Source organism: Camelus bactrianus, chromosome 10 (assembly GCF_048773025.1).
Source record: "Camelus bactrianus isolate YW-2024 breed Bactrian camel chromosome 10, ASM4877302v1, whole genome shotgun sequence".
NCBI classification, from domain to species: Eukaryota; Metazoa; Chordata; class Mammalia; order Artiodactyla; family Camelidae; genus Camelus; species Camelus bactrianus.
The window spans coordinates 41,449,422-41,466,982 of record NC_133548.1 but is presented as its reverse complement, the minus strand read 5'-3'; the positions used below and the strand labels follow the sequence as shown (position 1 = coordinate 41,466,982).

Below are 17,561 nucleotides of genomic sequence, written 5' to 3'. Positions count from 1 at the left end.
CAACCACTTCCTAGACCTTGTCCCCTGGAGCAGGATAATAAAAACCATTTCAACAACCACCATTTATCAAACATCAACTTGCATTAGAGTCACTTTCTCATTTGTTCCTTAGAACAGCCTTGCAGAGTAAATATGGCTAAGCTCATTTTCTAGGGAAACTGCAAACTAGGAAACAGAAGCTCAGTGAAGTAGATGCTCCAGGATCCCAGCTAGACAATGGGAGAGCAAGGATGTAAATCCAGTTCTGTTGGACTGGCATCCAAGCTGCTCCCACGGGCATTCAACTGTCCAAACCCAAACCTGTTGTCTTCCTTCTCAAGGGATCTGCTTCCCCGGGGCTCCCCATCCTAAGTAATGGCACCATCACTCCCCTGACCATGCGGACACACACTTGTTGGTCCTTCCAGTCTCCCCCTACCCCACCCCATCCCCTCACCAAGTCCTGCCAAGGTGATCTCCAATGGCTCTCGAATCTGTCCTCCCCATCTCCCCTCCTGTCCTTCTCAGTCTACAGTCCCATCACCTCCCACCAGGCTGTTTTCATCCTCTCTTACCTAGTCTCCCTGCCTCTAGCCTGTCTTGTTTCAGGCCAGCTTTCATAGTCTGTCCAGAAGAATTATTCTCAGACTCCATTTTGATTCTGTTGCTTCCTTACCTACAGGCTTCTCTGGCTTTGCAAGTGGTCCTGAATGAAGTTCAAACTCATTCATTGGTCCTCAAACCCTTTACCTTCTCTGATTCCCACCCACATTCCACCCTCACTGCCCATCTCTCTGGATCACAAGACTCACACTTGGTTCACATGAAATTCCTTCAGCTCCTGGAGCATGCCAAGTGTTAGAAGATGCCTGGGTGCCTCTGCTCCTGTGGTTTCCTCTGCCTGAGGTGCCCTTCTCTTCCTCAGCTCAGAGCTGCTTCTCCTGGAATCCTGCCTGGACTCACTCACCCTTATTTCCTCTGTGTTTCTAGGTATTTTTATGTTCTTAAAGTCTTAACACCATGTATGGTAGTGACATTGTCTACTCTTGTATCTCCTCTCCTACAAGGTGAGGGTGACCTCATTCATTTATTCAATATTTATTGAGTGCTTACTATAATCCAGGCAATGAGCATAGAGCTAGTCATACAAGGCTGAGCAAAATGTTATGTGTCACTGTCTTCTGGGAGCTTGTTATCTAGGGGGGCAGAGATTAGTTAGAGGAATACCCAAACTTTCATGCTGTGATGGATTTTATAAGGGAGAAGCATCTGGAGGTGCTGGAAAAGTATTCCCTAGGAAAGTGACATTCAAGCAGGTATTTAGAGACTGAACGGGAATTCACTTGGCAAAGAAGAAGAAAGGAGGAACAGTTCAGGTAGAGGGTACAGCATGTGCCAAGCCTGAGAAGGAGGAGGAATGAGTTGCTGATGGAAGGCCGAGATGTTGAGAGGGAGGAGGAGAATGATCTTGAAAGATGCTGGGGAGGTGAGCACAGTTAACCACACAGGGCCTTGTGAGTCCTACGAAATATTCTAGTGCTCATCCTAAGAGCAGAATGAAGCCTCTGAAGATGCTGAACCAGATTTGCATTTCAGGAATTCCTCTGGCGGCATGTGAACAGTGGATTGAACTGGGTGAGGAGGTCAGGAGAGCAGGCAGAGGGACAAACAACATGCCTGAATGAGAACTAAATATCTGCAAACTAAATAACTGAAAAATCTATGAACTGTCAAATGAACAAAACTAGGACAGTTCTTCTGAATCCAGCATGCAGCTTTAGAGCAGTCATAATCAAAAGATACAAAATGCACTTAAAGAATATGTAGGTGAGAGGCAAAATTGGAAAAGACCCAGAATCCTTGAATCTTAGGTTAAAGTTAAGCACCTTCTGAAGTCACCTAGTCCAACAGGGAACAGAGGCTCATAGAAGCTGAGGAATGCATCAAAGGCTCCGTTAACTGGTGAACTCACATCTCCTGAATTCTTATGCAGCTGTGCTTTCTATCAATTTGCCTGAATCTTTGTATCTAGAATATAATGAATATTCTGAAAAAAAAAAAGAGCAATGAAGGAGAAATAACCCACTGCACACCAGAACATATTATAAGGCAGCAGCAATTAAAATGGTACAGTACTGATCAGAGTAAAACAGTCAGGGGCCCAGAACCAGTCTCTGGTATACATAAAAAAAAAGGATGTCATGTACGACTGACTAAGCCACAATGTAACAAGAAGTATAAACACTACTAAAATATTATTGAGATAATAGTATCTTAAATCTTCAAATACCTGTATCTTAAAACAAATTTCAGAGGTGTTAGCAAAATAAATATAAATAAATCAAACCATAGATAAACTGGTAGAAAATAGATTTGCTATCCCAATTAAGGAGAGGTAATATTTTTATAATCATTTAAATAATAGAAGACCTCTCAAAGCAAACGATAGACAAAAATTACTGTATAAAAACTTTACAACTTCACTAAAAGTAACATAAAACATGTTAAAATGCAAAAAAAGAAAAAGTATTGAGAAAAATATAGCCAAAGAAGGGTTAATATCTATAGCACCTACGTGTAGTAGCAACAACAACAAAAAAACCAAGACCCAAATGGGCACATGAGTAAAGAAATGTATAGTTAATTCACCCAATAAGATAAAAAGAACATTTAAAAATTTCAAGTTTGGGCAAATTAACTGAAGCAATAATGAAGCGGCATTTCACACGAACACTACTAATAATACATTGTAAGTGCTGTTAGTTTGGATTATCTTTTTCTCATTACATTCTAGTCAATAAGGAGCAAAGTGTAGTGCAGGTAGTGCTTAGGAGGGAGACCCCCCTCACTGGGTCTACAGGGAGCATCACCCACTGGAGGCAATTTGGTAAATTCCTACACTTTTACCCAGTGACTCTCAAGCCTGAGAATTTATCCCAAGGGAGTAACTAAAAGGAAGAAATAAAAAAAACTACAAGTCCAAAGTTGTTTATAGGAGGGTTGTTAATCACACATACAAGAACTGTAAACATCTGAAATACCCAACAATAGACACATTCATACAAAAGGAAACTATGCCCCCACTAACTGATAAACACGTGGACGAGTCGAAGTATACAGAATTAGTCACGAAGTAAGTATTTTAAAACTAGAAACAGGAAGTTGTATCTATACCACCAAACCAATTGTGAACAAAATGTAAATAAGAGTAAACACTGGAAAGAATAAAAATTGTTGCTTTTTCAGAATTTATGGGCTTGTGGGTAAAATTTTAAGATAAATCTTTTCCTTGGGTTTTAAATCTGATTTAATAAACAGAAATTAAAAGTAGAGAAGTATATCATATTTTTTCCAAAGATCTCATCTAAAGATTATTCTTTTTTTAAATTAGTGCTTTAAAAAATTATTGGAAATTTTCCTTCTGAGATTCCTCTTGTCAATGCTGAACAGGTAGAGTTAGTCACTGTATCTCAGACCACGGGCCTCTAACATGGTTGGTGGCACCCGGGACAGGGCTTCATGACAGTCCTCAAGCAGAAGGCTTCTGTACTGAGACTGACCCCGGCGAGCGTGAGCCATCAGGAGAGGTGAGTCAGGAGAAGGGGCTGGGAGGGAAGGGAGCGGGGAGACCCCAAGTCTTAACTTTCTAAAGACGAGTCTGGCAAGTGGGTGGGTGGGGCCTTGCAGTCACCAGGATGGAAGGGCTGCGGTCTGGACTTTGTTGTGACAGCAGATTAGAAAGCAAGAGATGACTCAGATGTCTCAAAAAGAGGAACTGTTCCTGGGTGTGCAAGGAAAAGGAAAAGGAAGTGTCCAAAATTCAGGCCTGGGTCACCTTTCCAGACCCACAAGGCTCAGGGAGCGGGGCTGGTAGGAAGGAGACAAGTTAAGAGGTTCTCCGAGTGGGCAGGAAACACCATCTGATTCATTCATTCATCCATCTGCAAATATTTACTGAGGGCCTGCTCTACGTCCGGCCCATGCTCGCCATTGGGACGGACAGAGGCTCTGACAGGAAGTCCAGTGTTTACATGTTCACCTTCTTTGATCTGGAGAAAACGAATCCAGCCCCGGCCTGGGGAAAGCATCTCCCCGACCTCACCTACCTTTTTCCTGCTCAGCTGCTTCACTGAGTTCTGGAAGCTTGAGCCCCACTAAGTTCTGGTTTCTTATCAGGATGTGCTCCTTTTGAGGAAAAGAAAGACAACATTTCAGACAATGTCCTCAGACTGGACTCTTCTCTTGGTTCTGTCTGTGGCTCTTTGACCACTCAGTCTCATGGGGGAGACATTAGGGGCATGGACAGTCACGACATCTGAGGGGCACCAGGAAGACCACTCCTCTCCCGGCCCATAAAGGTGCAGAAAACCTCACCATTGGCACTCATCCCTTGGGTCAGGAATTGTCCTTGGCATTGCTGGCTTTTCAAAAAAAAAAAAAAAAAAAACCTGTGGGCCTCAGGGCAAGGGAGCTGCCAGCTTCTCCGTGGCTGAGGGCTGGGGGACAAACAGAAGCAGAGCCTAGGGCTCTGGGGATAGGAGGGTCCCCTGGGTGTATATCGAGCTGCCAAAGATGGAAACTGTCCTGTGATCTCATGGCTGTGCTCTGAATTGGCTGCAGTCTCCTGCCTTGTTGTTCTGGGCAGTGAGTGCCCACTTCCAGGACTTCTGACCTCCCCTGGCCCCGGGTCCTCAGTGGCCTGTAATGGCCCCTCTTGAGTTTTTAAACTCTCCAGGAGAATGTGGCCTGCAGACTGCCACCCCGAGGCAGCAGGCCAGCAGCTACTCCTGCCTGGGGCCTCAGCTAGCAGAGCTGGGGAGAGACAGATGGGATGCTGACTGCAGGGATGTGGCACAGGTAATCTCACAGCTGTGAGCCCAAGACCAGAGCCCCCAAGTGGAAATGCTAGACAGAGCTCCTTGGCCCTGTGACTTGTGCTCCTAAGGAGATTTTCAGTATCTCTGCAGCAGAGGCCACTTGAATGGTTTGCTGTCTGGATAAAGGAGGAAAGGAAGGGGCCAGCAGAGGGTGCCCCAGCCCAAATGGAAGTCACAGGCCAGAGGCCCACAGCCAAGCAGCTCTCAGCACCCTGGCTGGGGATGGGGGTGTCTGCTGATAGGGCAGTGGTTAGTGTGATGGGGTCTCCAGGTTCTCTGTGGTTTCTTCGCTACAGAGAGGAATTTGCAGAGGTATGGTGATGGCCTATTGCCTGGGCCTGGCCTCTGACGCCCAGAGAACCATGAAGGCAAGTGCCTACCTAGCCCCCTTGGCATCACCTTCCCCAGAGGTCTAGGACTGTGGCCCACCAGAGGCAGCCCTTCCAGGCCTGTGCTGACCCACTAGTTAATGCGGTCTTCCTGGACCGGTGGGCTTTTCTGTGTAAAATGTCATTCACCTCAGCAGCCAGGCCCCAGCTCCCTCAGAGTCTCCAACTCAGAGCATCATGGAAGGTTTCTGAATAGAACTGTGGCCAGTGTTGGAATGTGTCCCTGCTAGTGTGTGACCCCCTCACTTGTGCCACTGTGCCTCTTTCCCTTCCCATCTCCCACCCCCTCTGTAGGGGAACCAGGAGAACGCTGGCCAACTCTAGCTGTGGGAGCACCAGGCCCTATCCTGTGGAGTCTGGCTGCCTTGGCCCATGGCCTGGGTTGGCCCCTGGAGAACTGGGGCTTGGATAAGGATTTCTTTGTCCTGTTAACCTCTTCTCTTCTTCACATCCTGGGCTCTCTTCCCTCCATTTCTGGATCCCCCAGTCATTCCCTATATAGGGTGCCAGCCCCATGAGAGACCACTGTGCCTGGTTAGGTGGCCCATGACAGCTGGGGACATGATGGCCATCATTATGCTTGGATGGATTTGAGGCCCTTGGTTAATAGGCATCAGGGAAGAAAGCTTGGGGCATGACAGGGGAAAAGCTATTCTATCCTTGCCCCGTCCTAGGCATGATAAGGTGCTCAATCAAAGGCTTCTTGCTCAGAGCCACCAGCTCTGGCTGGAAGGGGAAAACAGCCCAGGACTGAGGGCCCATCTGCCCCTCCATACACCCACCTTCTCCTTGAAATATGGCGCTGTGTGGCAGCTACATCCCAGCTGACTACACTCAAGTAAGCAGTGTGAAAGCACGCAAAGACAATGTTTATGATGAACATGCTGCCCTGCGGGCCGGGTTTATCAGGGTGGGGACGTTCAGGGCCCCCACAAGGCCCACATCAGGACCTGCCCCAGGACCCAGCTCAGCCCAGAGGTCTTCAGCCCTGGGGGCAGAGTTGGAGGACCTAGATGCACATCCGTCCAGGGGTTCCCCAGGAACCTACCTCACGGAGCTTGGTCAATTTCTGCATCCGCACAGGCTGCACTTGTATCTGAAAGTCTTTGAGTCCAGACGCCTTGGCCATCTTGCTGCCCACTTTGCCTGAAAAACGCTTCTCTTCCTCTGCCAGTGGTAGCTTGGCAAGCACTTTCTGGAGATGGGGGCCAGGTTCCTCGGGGCCACTGTCCCAGGAGACCCCCCGCAGCAGGGGTGGCCGGGATGCAGGGGGCCACAGCTCAGCTTTGGAGCCAACCTTGGACCCTGTGGGCTCTACAACTGTACCTTTTCCCTGGGGGGCCTGGGAAGCTGCCCCTCCAGATCCCTGGGCTGGACTTCTGGGCAGAGGGTTGCCTTCCCTGGCTGTCTTCAGAAGTGGCTTCCCCAGCTCGCTCTCCACAGGGCCAGGCTGGGGGGTGTTCAGGGCCATTTTCCCACCACTGCCTGTGCCAGGAGCTGGGCCCTTGGGTACGGCTTCCGGGCACTGGAGGGGATCGAAGTTTTCCTTTTGTTCTATCGCAATCTCTTTGGACTTCTCAACTGTAGGAGAGTGGGGAGTCAGCCGGCCCTGAGACACTTTCCTCTGGTCATTCTGCTTCCGGTCAGCTAACCCTTTGAGGACATTCTGAAAGAGACAAGGTAGAGCTGGGAGGCAGGTTGCAGAGGAGCTAGGTGTGGGACTTCTGTCCTCTGGACCCTGCTAAGGGGTGTGTGTGTGTGTGTGTGTGTGTGTGTGTGTGTGTGTGTGTCTGTGTGTGTGTGTGTGTCTGTGTGTGTGTGTGTAGTGTGTGTGGAGGTGGTGGAGGAGTGTGGGCTAGGTGGAAGGGGAAGACTTCTCAGTCAAGTCTGAGCCAATAAAGGGGACCTACAGACAAGCTTGAGGTTTGTAAAGCAGGACAAGAGGACCTGTTATTCAAAACCTGCCAAGAACTTCCCAAGGGCTAGGAGCTGCCGAGAACAGTAGAATAGAGGGCAGCTTGGGGGCAGTCACAAGTTTTGATGTTGACTCAGTTGCCCCAGATTTTAGTCCTGGCTCTGCCTCATAAGGCCCTTAACTCTTAGGAACTCAGATTTCCCATCAGGTTTGTGAACCCTCTGAAATTATATGCAAATGTATCTGTGTGTTTATGCACTGTATGTATTTCTCTGGGAGGAGAATATATGGCTTTCAACAATTTCTCAGAGACTTCCACATTCCAAAAGAAGCTGACCAAGGTGATTCTTGCAAAGCTGATGTCTTACGGCTCAGAAGTTCTAAGATTCTGCAGTCTCCTTTCATTTCTCAAGGGAAACCAGCTTTGTGAGGAGCAGGTGGGTCTCTCTGGGTATTCGTGTGGCTGCCTTGCGCGTGTGCTGAAGCTCTCCCAGACAACTGTATCCCAGACCTAGACCTACATTAGATTATGCTCTATGCTGCCGTTGACACCACCTTGACTCTGAGCAGGCATACGGCTCTTCTATCGCTCATCAGCAAAGGTGAGGTTTTCCAGGCTGCCCCCAGGAAGAGTCCCAGTCATGGGCTGGAGCTTTCCTGAAATTTTCACGAGAAGTGACAGGAGCAGCAGTCTTGCCTGGCTGCTGCTGGACTCAGCAGTCCCCTGGTCTCTGGCAGCAGCCTGACTAGGGAGGTAGGGCTATGGGCAGGACCACCATGGAGGTCATCCCCATGACTCCCACCTCCTCACCCCTCCACCTCAGACTCCTAGTCACGAGAGGGCAGAGGAACCTTCCAGCTTCCTCAGCCTCGACCCTCCACTCATGCACACCCACTTGCAGGCTGGCCTAAACCCAGCAGAGGCTTCTGGAACACCATGTCTCCCATACCCATCATCCAAATTGGGTAGAGCTCAAACTCACAGGCTTGCCAAGTTGAGGTGAAGAGACTTCGGCCTCATCCCCTTTCTGCTGGAGAAAGTAAACACGAGTCAGTCAACAATATGAAGAGACCATATGTCCTTTTGAAATACCCTCAAGGAGGCCCCTACAGTGGAGTCAATGTCTTTCCCACCCAGCCCCCTCACCTCCAGTGGATCATGGAGGGCCTCTTGGATGTTAAGGGATAAGAGGAGAGACTAGCTGGTGCAGAAACCCCAAACAGGGTCCCCGTTATTACCTGTGGTGTTGCTCCAGGCAGAGGGGACTGTGGGCTACTGCACGCATCCAAACCTAAAATGGTCCAGGCACTGGTGAGTGATGCCCAGTCCCCCAGATCCTCAGCTGTCATCAGCTGCAGCAAAAATACATCTACCTCTCCAGAATGTTCTCCTTAGGTCCCTCAGGCCTCAGAGCTAGTAACGCAAGTATTTATTGGGAGGACCTCCCACATGCCAGGGTCTGTGGTGACCCCCACTTAACCATCACAGAAACCACTCAAGGCAGCCGAGGCAGGAGGAAATCCAGGCCATAGAGCTAGGAGGGCCAGTGCTGGGATTTGAACCTAAGGTGCCTGGCCCAAGCCTGAGCCTGCCCTGCAGCTCTGACAAGGGCAGGCTGCTCTCCCTGGCACCTTGCCCCTTCCCCAGCTGACTTGAGGGTTTGGCCCTGAACACAGCCTAATGAAAGGGAAGCCATCAAAACACAAAGAGTGGGCCACATAGAGGCCTTTGAAAGTAAGCTCTGAGGTGACCTCTCCCCGCGTCCTCCCTGGGCAGAGAGCCCCAGTCACAATCCACCTTCCCACAACCTTGCCCTGGTTCTCACCCCACGGGCCTCATCCTGGGCTAGGCCTGTTTGAAACCCCAAGAGAAAGCACATCCTCCTCCCCTGGGGCAGCCCTGCCAGGCCCCTGGGGCAGCCCTGCCAGGCCCCTGGGGAGGGAACCAAAGGGGGTCCCACCGGGAAGCCTGCAGGATGGGAGTCCTGGAGGCCAGCAGTGGGGCTGAGTCGCCACCTGACTGGAGAAACCAGGGCAGGAAATTCCAGGGGGCTGGACCTCACCGGGTGGCGAGGGGACGGTAAGTGAGTTGCTCTGAGAGGACGCAGGAGAATCTCCGGGACTGAGGTTTGGGGAAACAGCTGTGGAGACAGACACAAATTGGCCAGCATTTGTGAGGGTTCAAGACTTCAGCCTAACAGACATCCTTTGGGGTATTTCTCATCCCTTGGAACTGGGTCTGCCTTGTCCGGGTCAGGGGCTAATTCCAGACTGTCACAGAAGGCTCCTACCACAGCCCAAACCGTCCCTGCTGCCAGCCCAGCAGTAGGAGCACTGGTTCATTTGGAAGAGGGGAGGATTGGGGTCACACTCCTCAGTCTACCTGACCTGACCCCAAACCACCTCCTAGAAACAAAGGACCTGGTGCTGCTTGGCAGGTACAGCTCCAAAGGCTGCACCTCCTTGACTGGCCAGGCTGGGTCTGATTTCAGATGCACCCCTTGCCTCCTAGGTACATTCAGACTTATCTAACTGCCCCGAATTTTTGCTCGGGAAAAAGAGTGACTTTAGCCAAAGGGGTAGTAGAAGGATTTCAGGGTCCAGAAAAACCTTCCTTCTAATCTAGGAATCCCAAAGAACAGCCTCCCTTCCCTATCAGTAACCAGGATCCTTCCTGGTGCCCACAGCTGGAGGTCAGGGAGAGGGAGCCCAGTGCTTGCCTCTCCTGACTTCTGCGGAGGCGGTGATCATAGAACAGGGCCTCATGGGGACAGTGGGAGCTACACAGGCCAGGCAGGGTGGCCCAGGAATCTGTGCACACAGGCATCACACAGAGGGTTTCTCTCCATGCAGGGTTCAGGGACTGGGGACCCCTAGTTAAGTTCACAGGTATCATATGGGCTGGCATTTCTTGGCAAAGCAGGAAGACACAACAGTCACACACAGGTCCCAAAAACGAAAAGCAGAGTTTTCTGGGCTAGAGTTGGGTCAATATTTCAGAGCTTCTGAACGGGGCAAGATGTCCTCTCCTCACAGGATCCTCTCCACAAGGCTCAGTCCTCTGGGGGCCTAGAGGCCTGGAGGCAGGAGAGTTGAGGGCCACCCGTCAAAAGCAGGGCTCCCACTACAGCTGGGGCCGGGCCCTCCTCACCCTCCGCCCCACCTTGGAGGGGCTCAGGGCAGTCACCTGTCATCCTACCTGACGGGGAGTCTCCGGGGCTGCTCCTGGACTTCCTCCCACGGCGGGTCAGGAACCGCTCACTCACCGACTTGGCTTCCTCCAGCAGCGCCAGGTTTTTCTTCTTGTCCTCCTCTGAGATGCTGATGTCTGGCAGCTGGTCGTTTACCAGGTCAATGACATGCCCCGCAGGGTCTGCAGAGGCAGGGTGAGAGCCACAGAACCCTTGGTCCTTGGCTGAAAAGCCTTGCCTCCAATCTCCACACCTCAGCCTGGAGACACTGCCCAGAGCAGACTCAACCAGACAGACCTTGGCCTGATGCTGGCCCTGGAGAGAGCTGCACGGGGACCAACGGGGCTTCCTCAGCAGGCCTGGCCCCTCCCACTGTAGCTGGTGACTGTGGCAGGTCCTCTGTCATAAATGGTCACTTGGCTCCTGGTACTGTCCCAAACTCTGCTGTTAGGGAAGGGCAGCAGGAGCCCCACCTCCGTGTTATCTGCTCCCCTAGAGTTCTCCCCTCCAGTCTTTCTTCAACAAGTTAGTGAGCTTAACGTGTAGATAAAGGAGCACTCCAGGATCATGGGCCAAAGACCATCCCATGGCCAATTCCCTCCTTTTTCCCCTCTACTCACACTGTTTACCCTCCTCCTTCTCCAAAACCATCCCTTCTCCAGGAGGCTTTCCCTGGGAGACATCACCTCTCACCCAGCTGCTCAGAAACATGGGAGTCACTCCACAGTCTTCCCTCTCCCTCAGTCCCCCAGCGTCCAACCAGCTCATCATCAAGTCCTGATCGTCATCTACCTTGTAAATATCTCTGGCACCTGTGCCTCATCTCCACTCTTGCTCATCAGCTGTAACTTACCTGCACAATTACATCAGCCAACTCATAGGTCCCCCACCTCCAGTCTGTCCGCTCTGTCCCATCCTCCACTGCCTATCAGAGTGACCTTCCCAAGAGCCATATCTGAGCATGGAGTGCTCCTGCCTCACCTCACCAGGATTCCCCATGGTACCCAGTGTGACATCCAGATGCCAAACCCAGCCCAGCCACTTTTGATGACCCCATATACTTCTCTCCTCCAGCCCCACAATGGTGAACAGCTCCCATCGTATCTCTCTAGCTTCCTTTCCCCCTTCTCCTGGTCATAGCTCCCCAGTTGGCATTGAGTAAAACCCCTCTGAGTCTCAATTACAACAGTTAGGAAGGAGCTAAACCCTTCTGCCCACCTCATCCCAAGTGCCAGTAATGGAACCATGCACCATCCTTGGCCAGTCAATGAGTTCCACCCCCTGGGTGGCTGGCTCAGGGATGGCCATCTGAGGCCAATAAGAGGCAATTCTGGGAACTGTGTTGGGTATATGAGGAAGAGGATTGCTCTTTCCACTGATGGGATGTCATCTGGGATTTACTGATAGCTGTTTGCCCAGAAGAAAGCCAATACACAAGGGAGGAGACTTGGGAGATGGGATGGGACAATTGCTAATGACCCAGCTAGGGCACCAGGATTCAGCACACCCTGAAACTACAAGCCCTGGCTTCTATTCATTTTAATTTTTGGCTAGTGTGACTTGAGTTTCTATCATATGAAAGAATCTTGACCGATACACACGGCAGAGAATTCAGCTGCTCTGTTATGGGTCCTGCTCCCCAATTGTGTTGCTTCTTCCACCTGGATTACCTCTCCTCTCTCTTGTCTATCTGCCCAACTCTCTAAGGCACAACTCACATCGTCTCTTCTCTGGAAGACCTGCCCACACTTCCACAGTTCCTCTCTAGCTGGAATTGGTCTCCTTCTCAACTCAGCTTCCCTAACACTTCTGAGAAGTGCCTTACAATACAGTGTCCTGGTTACATCTGTTCAATTCTCAGCCTCTTCATTGACTACGAGCAACATGAAGGCAGAGACCAAGTTTGTATAGTATCTATGTTCTGATGGTCCAGAGCAGACCCTGAGAAATCCTTCAGGGAATGAGCAGGTGATGGGGGCAGCCAACCTTGCATCCCAGCACAAACCTACCTGCATGTGGGCCTTTCTAGCAGGGGTGGAGGGTTCTGCCCTTCAACCCTAAAACTGAGCCTCACCCAGCAGTTCTGCCTTTTGTTGACTTCCTCATTTTCCTCTTTGTGCCCTGGTATTGTATTTTTACCAGAACAAATTGAAATTAGGTATCATACTTCTTCTGGGCTCAAACACAGGGGACTGATCACTTTGCCCTGTTGGGCACATAGGGATGGACCTGCCTGAGAAGCAGGAGAGGGGAAGGGGCCAAGCCTGGCCAAGCTGCCAGACCTCAGTCTTCTTAATCAGACACACTTTCAGGGGGATCCCTATCTCTGGTTGCAGAAATAAGATAAATCGGCTTAGTCCTTACCCACAGAAGTCAGAGAAGCAGTGGAAACCTTCAAGTGTCGGTGAGAAAGCCTCCTGTGGGGACTGTGAGCTCTGAAAGACAGAAAAGAGCCATATTGTTAAGAAATTTGTTAGCATCTTATAAGTAGGAAAACAGATGCTTGTATGTTCTTTCGGTCATCTTAAAGCATCATCTTATAAGGTTATTGAAGCTTGGAAGTTTGTTAGAAATGCAATCCCAGACCTACAGGACCAGAAACTCAGGGTGGGGCCTGGCCATCTGTGACTGAACAAGCCCCCCAGGTGATTCTGATGCTCGCTCAAGTTTTCAAACCATGGCCCTAAGGAGATAACACTTGGACTATGTACTATTTATTAGGGCTTAGACTCTGAGTGAATGTCTAACTTGTAGAAAACTCACAAAATGTGAATAATTATCTAGTAGAGATGCAGATGATTTCTGTTGGGGAGAAACGATAAAAATAAGGTTTCATCGCCCTATGAAACATTAACCTATTTTACATCTAACTTGGCAAACTTACGCCAGCTTTCATCTCCTCCTCACTGATTATATATGTATATCCATTTCTTGTATCCTGCTTTGAACTGACTTTGTTCTCCTGATGGTCCCCTCGTTAATGAGTTAAATAAATTTTGACACAAGGTCACTATATATTTGCATGAGCATTATCTTCGTACCTTTTTGGAAATTACACTTAGACAATCTCATTCCTGCTAGATTAGATGGTCTAGTGCTATGTAAAACCAAGGCAGCAACATCTCCGCACATGAGCCAATGTCCTTCCCAATAAGATCATCTTCCACACAGAACCCACTTTGACCTGGGGGAGGAATCTACAGTCAAAGACATATCTTTCAGGTCTGTTTGCAGATGTCTGGGCAGTTATTGTAGGGAACTCCCCTGCTAGGATTTGTGCTATTCTTAAAGGTTAGCAAATTGCAAAGAGCCAAACCCAGGAGGGAAAAAAATCATTGAAGGGAAAGATAACGGAAAAATCCCAAGCTCTCTCTCCCATTTTGAAAAACTGCTTGATTGTATTTCATCAATAAAATGATCAAGAAAGAATAAAAGATTTACAAAAAGAGACCTGTCTAATCCCCCATGTGCTAGGAAATACTGCTCTTTACAGCACAAAGATTAAGCATATAGGATGTACCTGTTGACCAGGTTTTTGTCAGTTTCTCCTTCCGGTGAACTGGCATCCCCGGTCAGGATGATGGTGGGTGGACTGCAAGATATTCCTGCGGTGGGAGGGCCCTGATGGTTTAGAACAAAAACACAGATGGAGTTAAGCTATCAGGAACTGGAGCCTTTATTTCAGCATTATGACACTCAGAGCCTTCTTAACAAGAGTTGAATGCAGTTTATTTGGATTATTCAAGGGAAAAAAATCAATTTCTCCTTCATTCCCCACCAGGCATTCACTGAGCTTAACACAGTCCACTTTTCATGCACTAAGTTTAAGGAAACTCTAAGCCATCCCTGGTTAGTTCTCATTAACAATGTAGGAAAAGAATGGTGTGGGGTCCTCAGACTGCAGCCAGCCTGGCTGGAGAATGACGGAGACCAGCAGAAAAAGCAGTGGCACCCACATGTTCCTGATACCCAGTGACAGTCCTACATTGGGTAATAGAAATATTTCAATAAAGGTGATTTGTTCAATGGGTAATGGAATGCAGTTTAACTCTTGTAACTTTGTAAAAATGTTTATCTAAATGAATACATATTTCTGAAATAAGAAGTCACTAGCCAATTGTTAGATTTTTCAAGATATTTTGCAACTGCTAAACAAAACAGAACAAAACTACTAACAGTCAAAATGAGTTATTAGGTCCTCGGTTGGAGAAGTTGTAGTAAAACTGGTCTACTGTTATGCTGCTGATGGCTACATGAGTTGGCTGTGTGAGCTGTAAAATCCTATATCTGGAGTATAAGAAGTATTAGTTGGCAAATGAATGACTGAAATAAAAGCAATACTGTATAGGACGTATAAGACCCTGTAAAGATGCACGTCAACCTATGTTTTCCCCTATCTATGTGGACTGGGGACAGAAATAGGACCAGTTAACAGTAAAACACAGTATCTCTCTGGTTCTTCTGCCACATGCTACTGCAGTATTTCCATCTCAGAATTGTTCCCAGTTATGTCTGGGAGACTCTCTAGGGAGTCCTCTCCTCCGACCTTCACCATCTTCCTTCTCCTCTCCAGGCCCCCTGTGAATGCTCTCCTCTCCCTGCCAAAGGTCTGTCTCCCCATGCTCCCAAGCATGCCACACCACTTCCCACTGCTGATGTGACCTCCTGAAGCTTTAGAAGGCAGATCCCCCTGGGCACTTTCTCTGGAGTTCATTTTCTTCTGGAGTCCCTGGGCGTTCAGTGCTCTTACCTCTACTGGCCCCACTGAAGCCATGGCCTGGGGGCTGCCCTTGCAGAGCCACGGCTGAGTTGTGTTCTTGAGCCTTCAGTATGCAGATGTTGGCTCCTTGCAAGGAGGGGAGAAGACCCTCTGTCCTTTTCACATTATTGCTCTTTGTTAAGTAGGGACTGTACAGTGCTGTCTGAACTTCTTAAATCCCACAAATTTTAGTGAAACTGACCAGCTCTTCCCACATTCATTTGCATCTCTTCCCTCCCTTGGCCTCAGACATCAGGCCAGGTGAGCTGGTGAAGAGTGTCTGAGTCTAGCCAGGAAACATCGGACCCCTGTGTTCTGGGATCTCTTCAGCTGGAGGGAGCTGCAGTGCTTGGAGGAAGGGAAAGCTCTCAGAACTCCCGAGCACACAGAAAGGCAGTTTGGGCAAGGACTGTGGCTGGGTAGGAGTAGGAGGCAGCACTGCCAATTGGAAGAATCATACAGACCTGTGCTCAAATTTCTGCTCATCATCTACTAGCCATGTTTCCTGGGCAAGTTATCGAACTTCGATATGCTCCATTATCATAAAGGTTGACGTGAGGACTTAGCACATGATGGATATTTTCAATAAATGGTTATAATAGTCAGATTACTTTTTTCTTTCATTCAACAGACACATTGTAGTTACCTATCATGTGCCAGGAGAAGCTTGAGATACAAAGACTTTCAAGAGCTCACAGTAAAGCAAGGGATACAGAGAAGTAATTAATACTTAAAATATATATAAGGTGATAAGGGATGGACCACATTCTGTAAAAGCCAAAGGAAAGGAAAGAGAACTCTCTTCATCAGGGTAGTTGGAGAAGACTCTCCAGAGAAGGCGACATTTGAGCCAGGTCTTGAGGGATGAATAGAAGCTTGCAAGACAAAGATATTAGGGGAGACGCTTTGGGCAAAGGGAGCAGCATTAGCAAGAGGCATAACTGGGCATTAGGGATTCATCAGTGTAGCTGGAGCATGGACTATGGAGTATGTGAGATAGGAGAGTCCAGGGATGGGGGCTGTGACATTGTGACTTATAAGAAATATATATATATATATTCTGTCTCAAGGACAGAAGTTGGTAGTTTCCCAAAAAGCAAACAACTCCTTCTATGGACAGTTTCATCTTGATGGCTTGTGATGAGCTGGTCACTTGCTTTGTCCTCTTATATTCTCCCTCACTTCCCGTAACTATAAGATGGTCAAAGGCTTGCTGTCTCAGAAGTTTGTGCAAATGAAATGAAATAATGAATGTGTATCCACTTTGATAAGTGTCACATGGTCTAAAAATACCCATTACTCATGGTTATCATTCAAATGAACAGCAGCTCCACTCAGTTCTCCCCTATTTTTGTCCACCAGGCTCCCCTGGTGGGAGGCCAGAGAGCAGCAGAGGGGCTGGGGCTTTCCAAAGGGCAGGAGGAAAGCAGGGGGATCTTGGGTCATGGTGTGGGGCCTGGGGACACACAGTGGACCAGCATCCCAGGGAGCTGCTGAGGTCAAGAAAGGCAAGCACTGTGTCAAAATGGCAGGTGATGGGGTGGAGCTGGGGCAGGCAGGGCTGGGGGCAGGTGCCCAGCTAATGGGAGAGCCAGTGAAGAGGAAGGACTGGGGGGGCATTTTCTACTGTGTAGATTCTCCGGGAGGCAGGAAGGGCTAACGTTTTTCCAAGGCTCCTCTCCACATCACTAAGAGGGTTTCCTGCCGAGGTGGTCCCATGGATCTCAGTCAGAGAACTAGCATCCTCTGAAACCTATCCTCTGAGCTCAGAGGTGCAAATTGGAGACCTGGGAGCCATTTGCTGTGAGTAGTGTTTACAAGTGTTTATATTAGTTACCAACACTTCAGAATTGGAAGAACTCCCATAAAGGTCTGGATTTCCTGCTTTTCCTGAAAAACCAAGAGAACAAGCCATCCTGGTCCACAGTTCTGCAGAATAACCTTTGCTTAGAGTCAGCTCCAATCATTTACACTCCCTGCCTGGCCCCAAAGGCCTCTGAGTTACTGCCCTGCAACCCTGAATTCTTAGCCTACCTTGGTTTTCTGGGGCATAGGAAGTTTGTGCTTAAAGCCTCCTCTACCCACATCATTTTTTTTTAACTCAAACTACTTTATTAAGGAATGTTTGATATATGAAAAGCTATACACATTTCATGTATACAATTTGATGAGTTTAGAGATATGCAAACACTGGGAAATCCTTACCACACTCCATGCTATAAAGCTACCCATCACTTCTAAAAGTTTCCTCCTGCCTTATTTATTTTATTATTATTGTTATTATTGCTGTGATGATGATGATGATAAGAACACTTATAAGATCTATGTTCTTAGCAAATTTGGGGGCAAACAATACAGCATTGTTAACTCTGGGTGCCATGTTGTACCATAAATCTCTAGGACTTATTCGTGGATGTGCAACTTCATGACATCTTGATGGAGCTTCTGTCC

At 48.7% G+C, this 17,561-nt stretch overlaps 1 protein-coding gene across 8 annotated transcripts in view; it reads right to left on the bottom strand.

Annotated features, from left to right (window-relative positions):
* Nucleotides 1-17,561, bottom strand: part of IRAG1 (inositol 1,4,5-triphosphate receptor associated 1) — a 148,886-nt gene that overhangs the window by 44,331 nt on the left and 86,994 nt on the right. For 7 of the 8 annotated variants that reach the window (XM_074372401.1, XM_074372402.1, XM_074372398.1 and 4 more), the window contains 8 exons: nucleotides 13,872-13,972; nucleotides 12,716-12,786; nucleotides 10,360-10,533; nucleotides 9,224-9,301; nucleotides 8,400-8,452; nucleotides 8,144-8,191; nucleotides 6,294-6,911; nucleotides 4,086-4,164 (listed from right to left, as the gene is read on the bottom strand). In XM_074372401.1, coding sequence (XP_074228502.1) covers nucleotides 4,086-4,164; nucleotides 6,294-6,911; nucleotides 8,144-8,191; nucleotides 8,400-8,452; nucleotides 9,224-9,301; nucleotides 10,360-10,533; nucleotides 12,716-12,786; nucleotides 13,872-13,972 — 1,222 coding nt within the window. The remainder of the gene's footprint in view (nucleotides 1-4,085; nucleotides 4,165-6,293; nucleotides 6,912-8,143; nucleotides 8,192-8,399; nucleotides 8,453-9,223; nucleotides 9,302-10,359; nucleotides 10,534-12,715; nucleotides 12,787-13,871; nucleotides 13,973-17,561) is intronic. The other variant, XM_074372395.1, reaches the window with a different exon arrangement.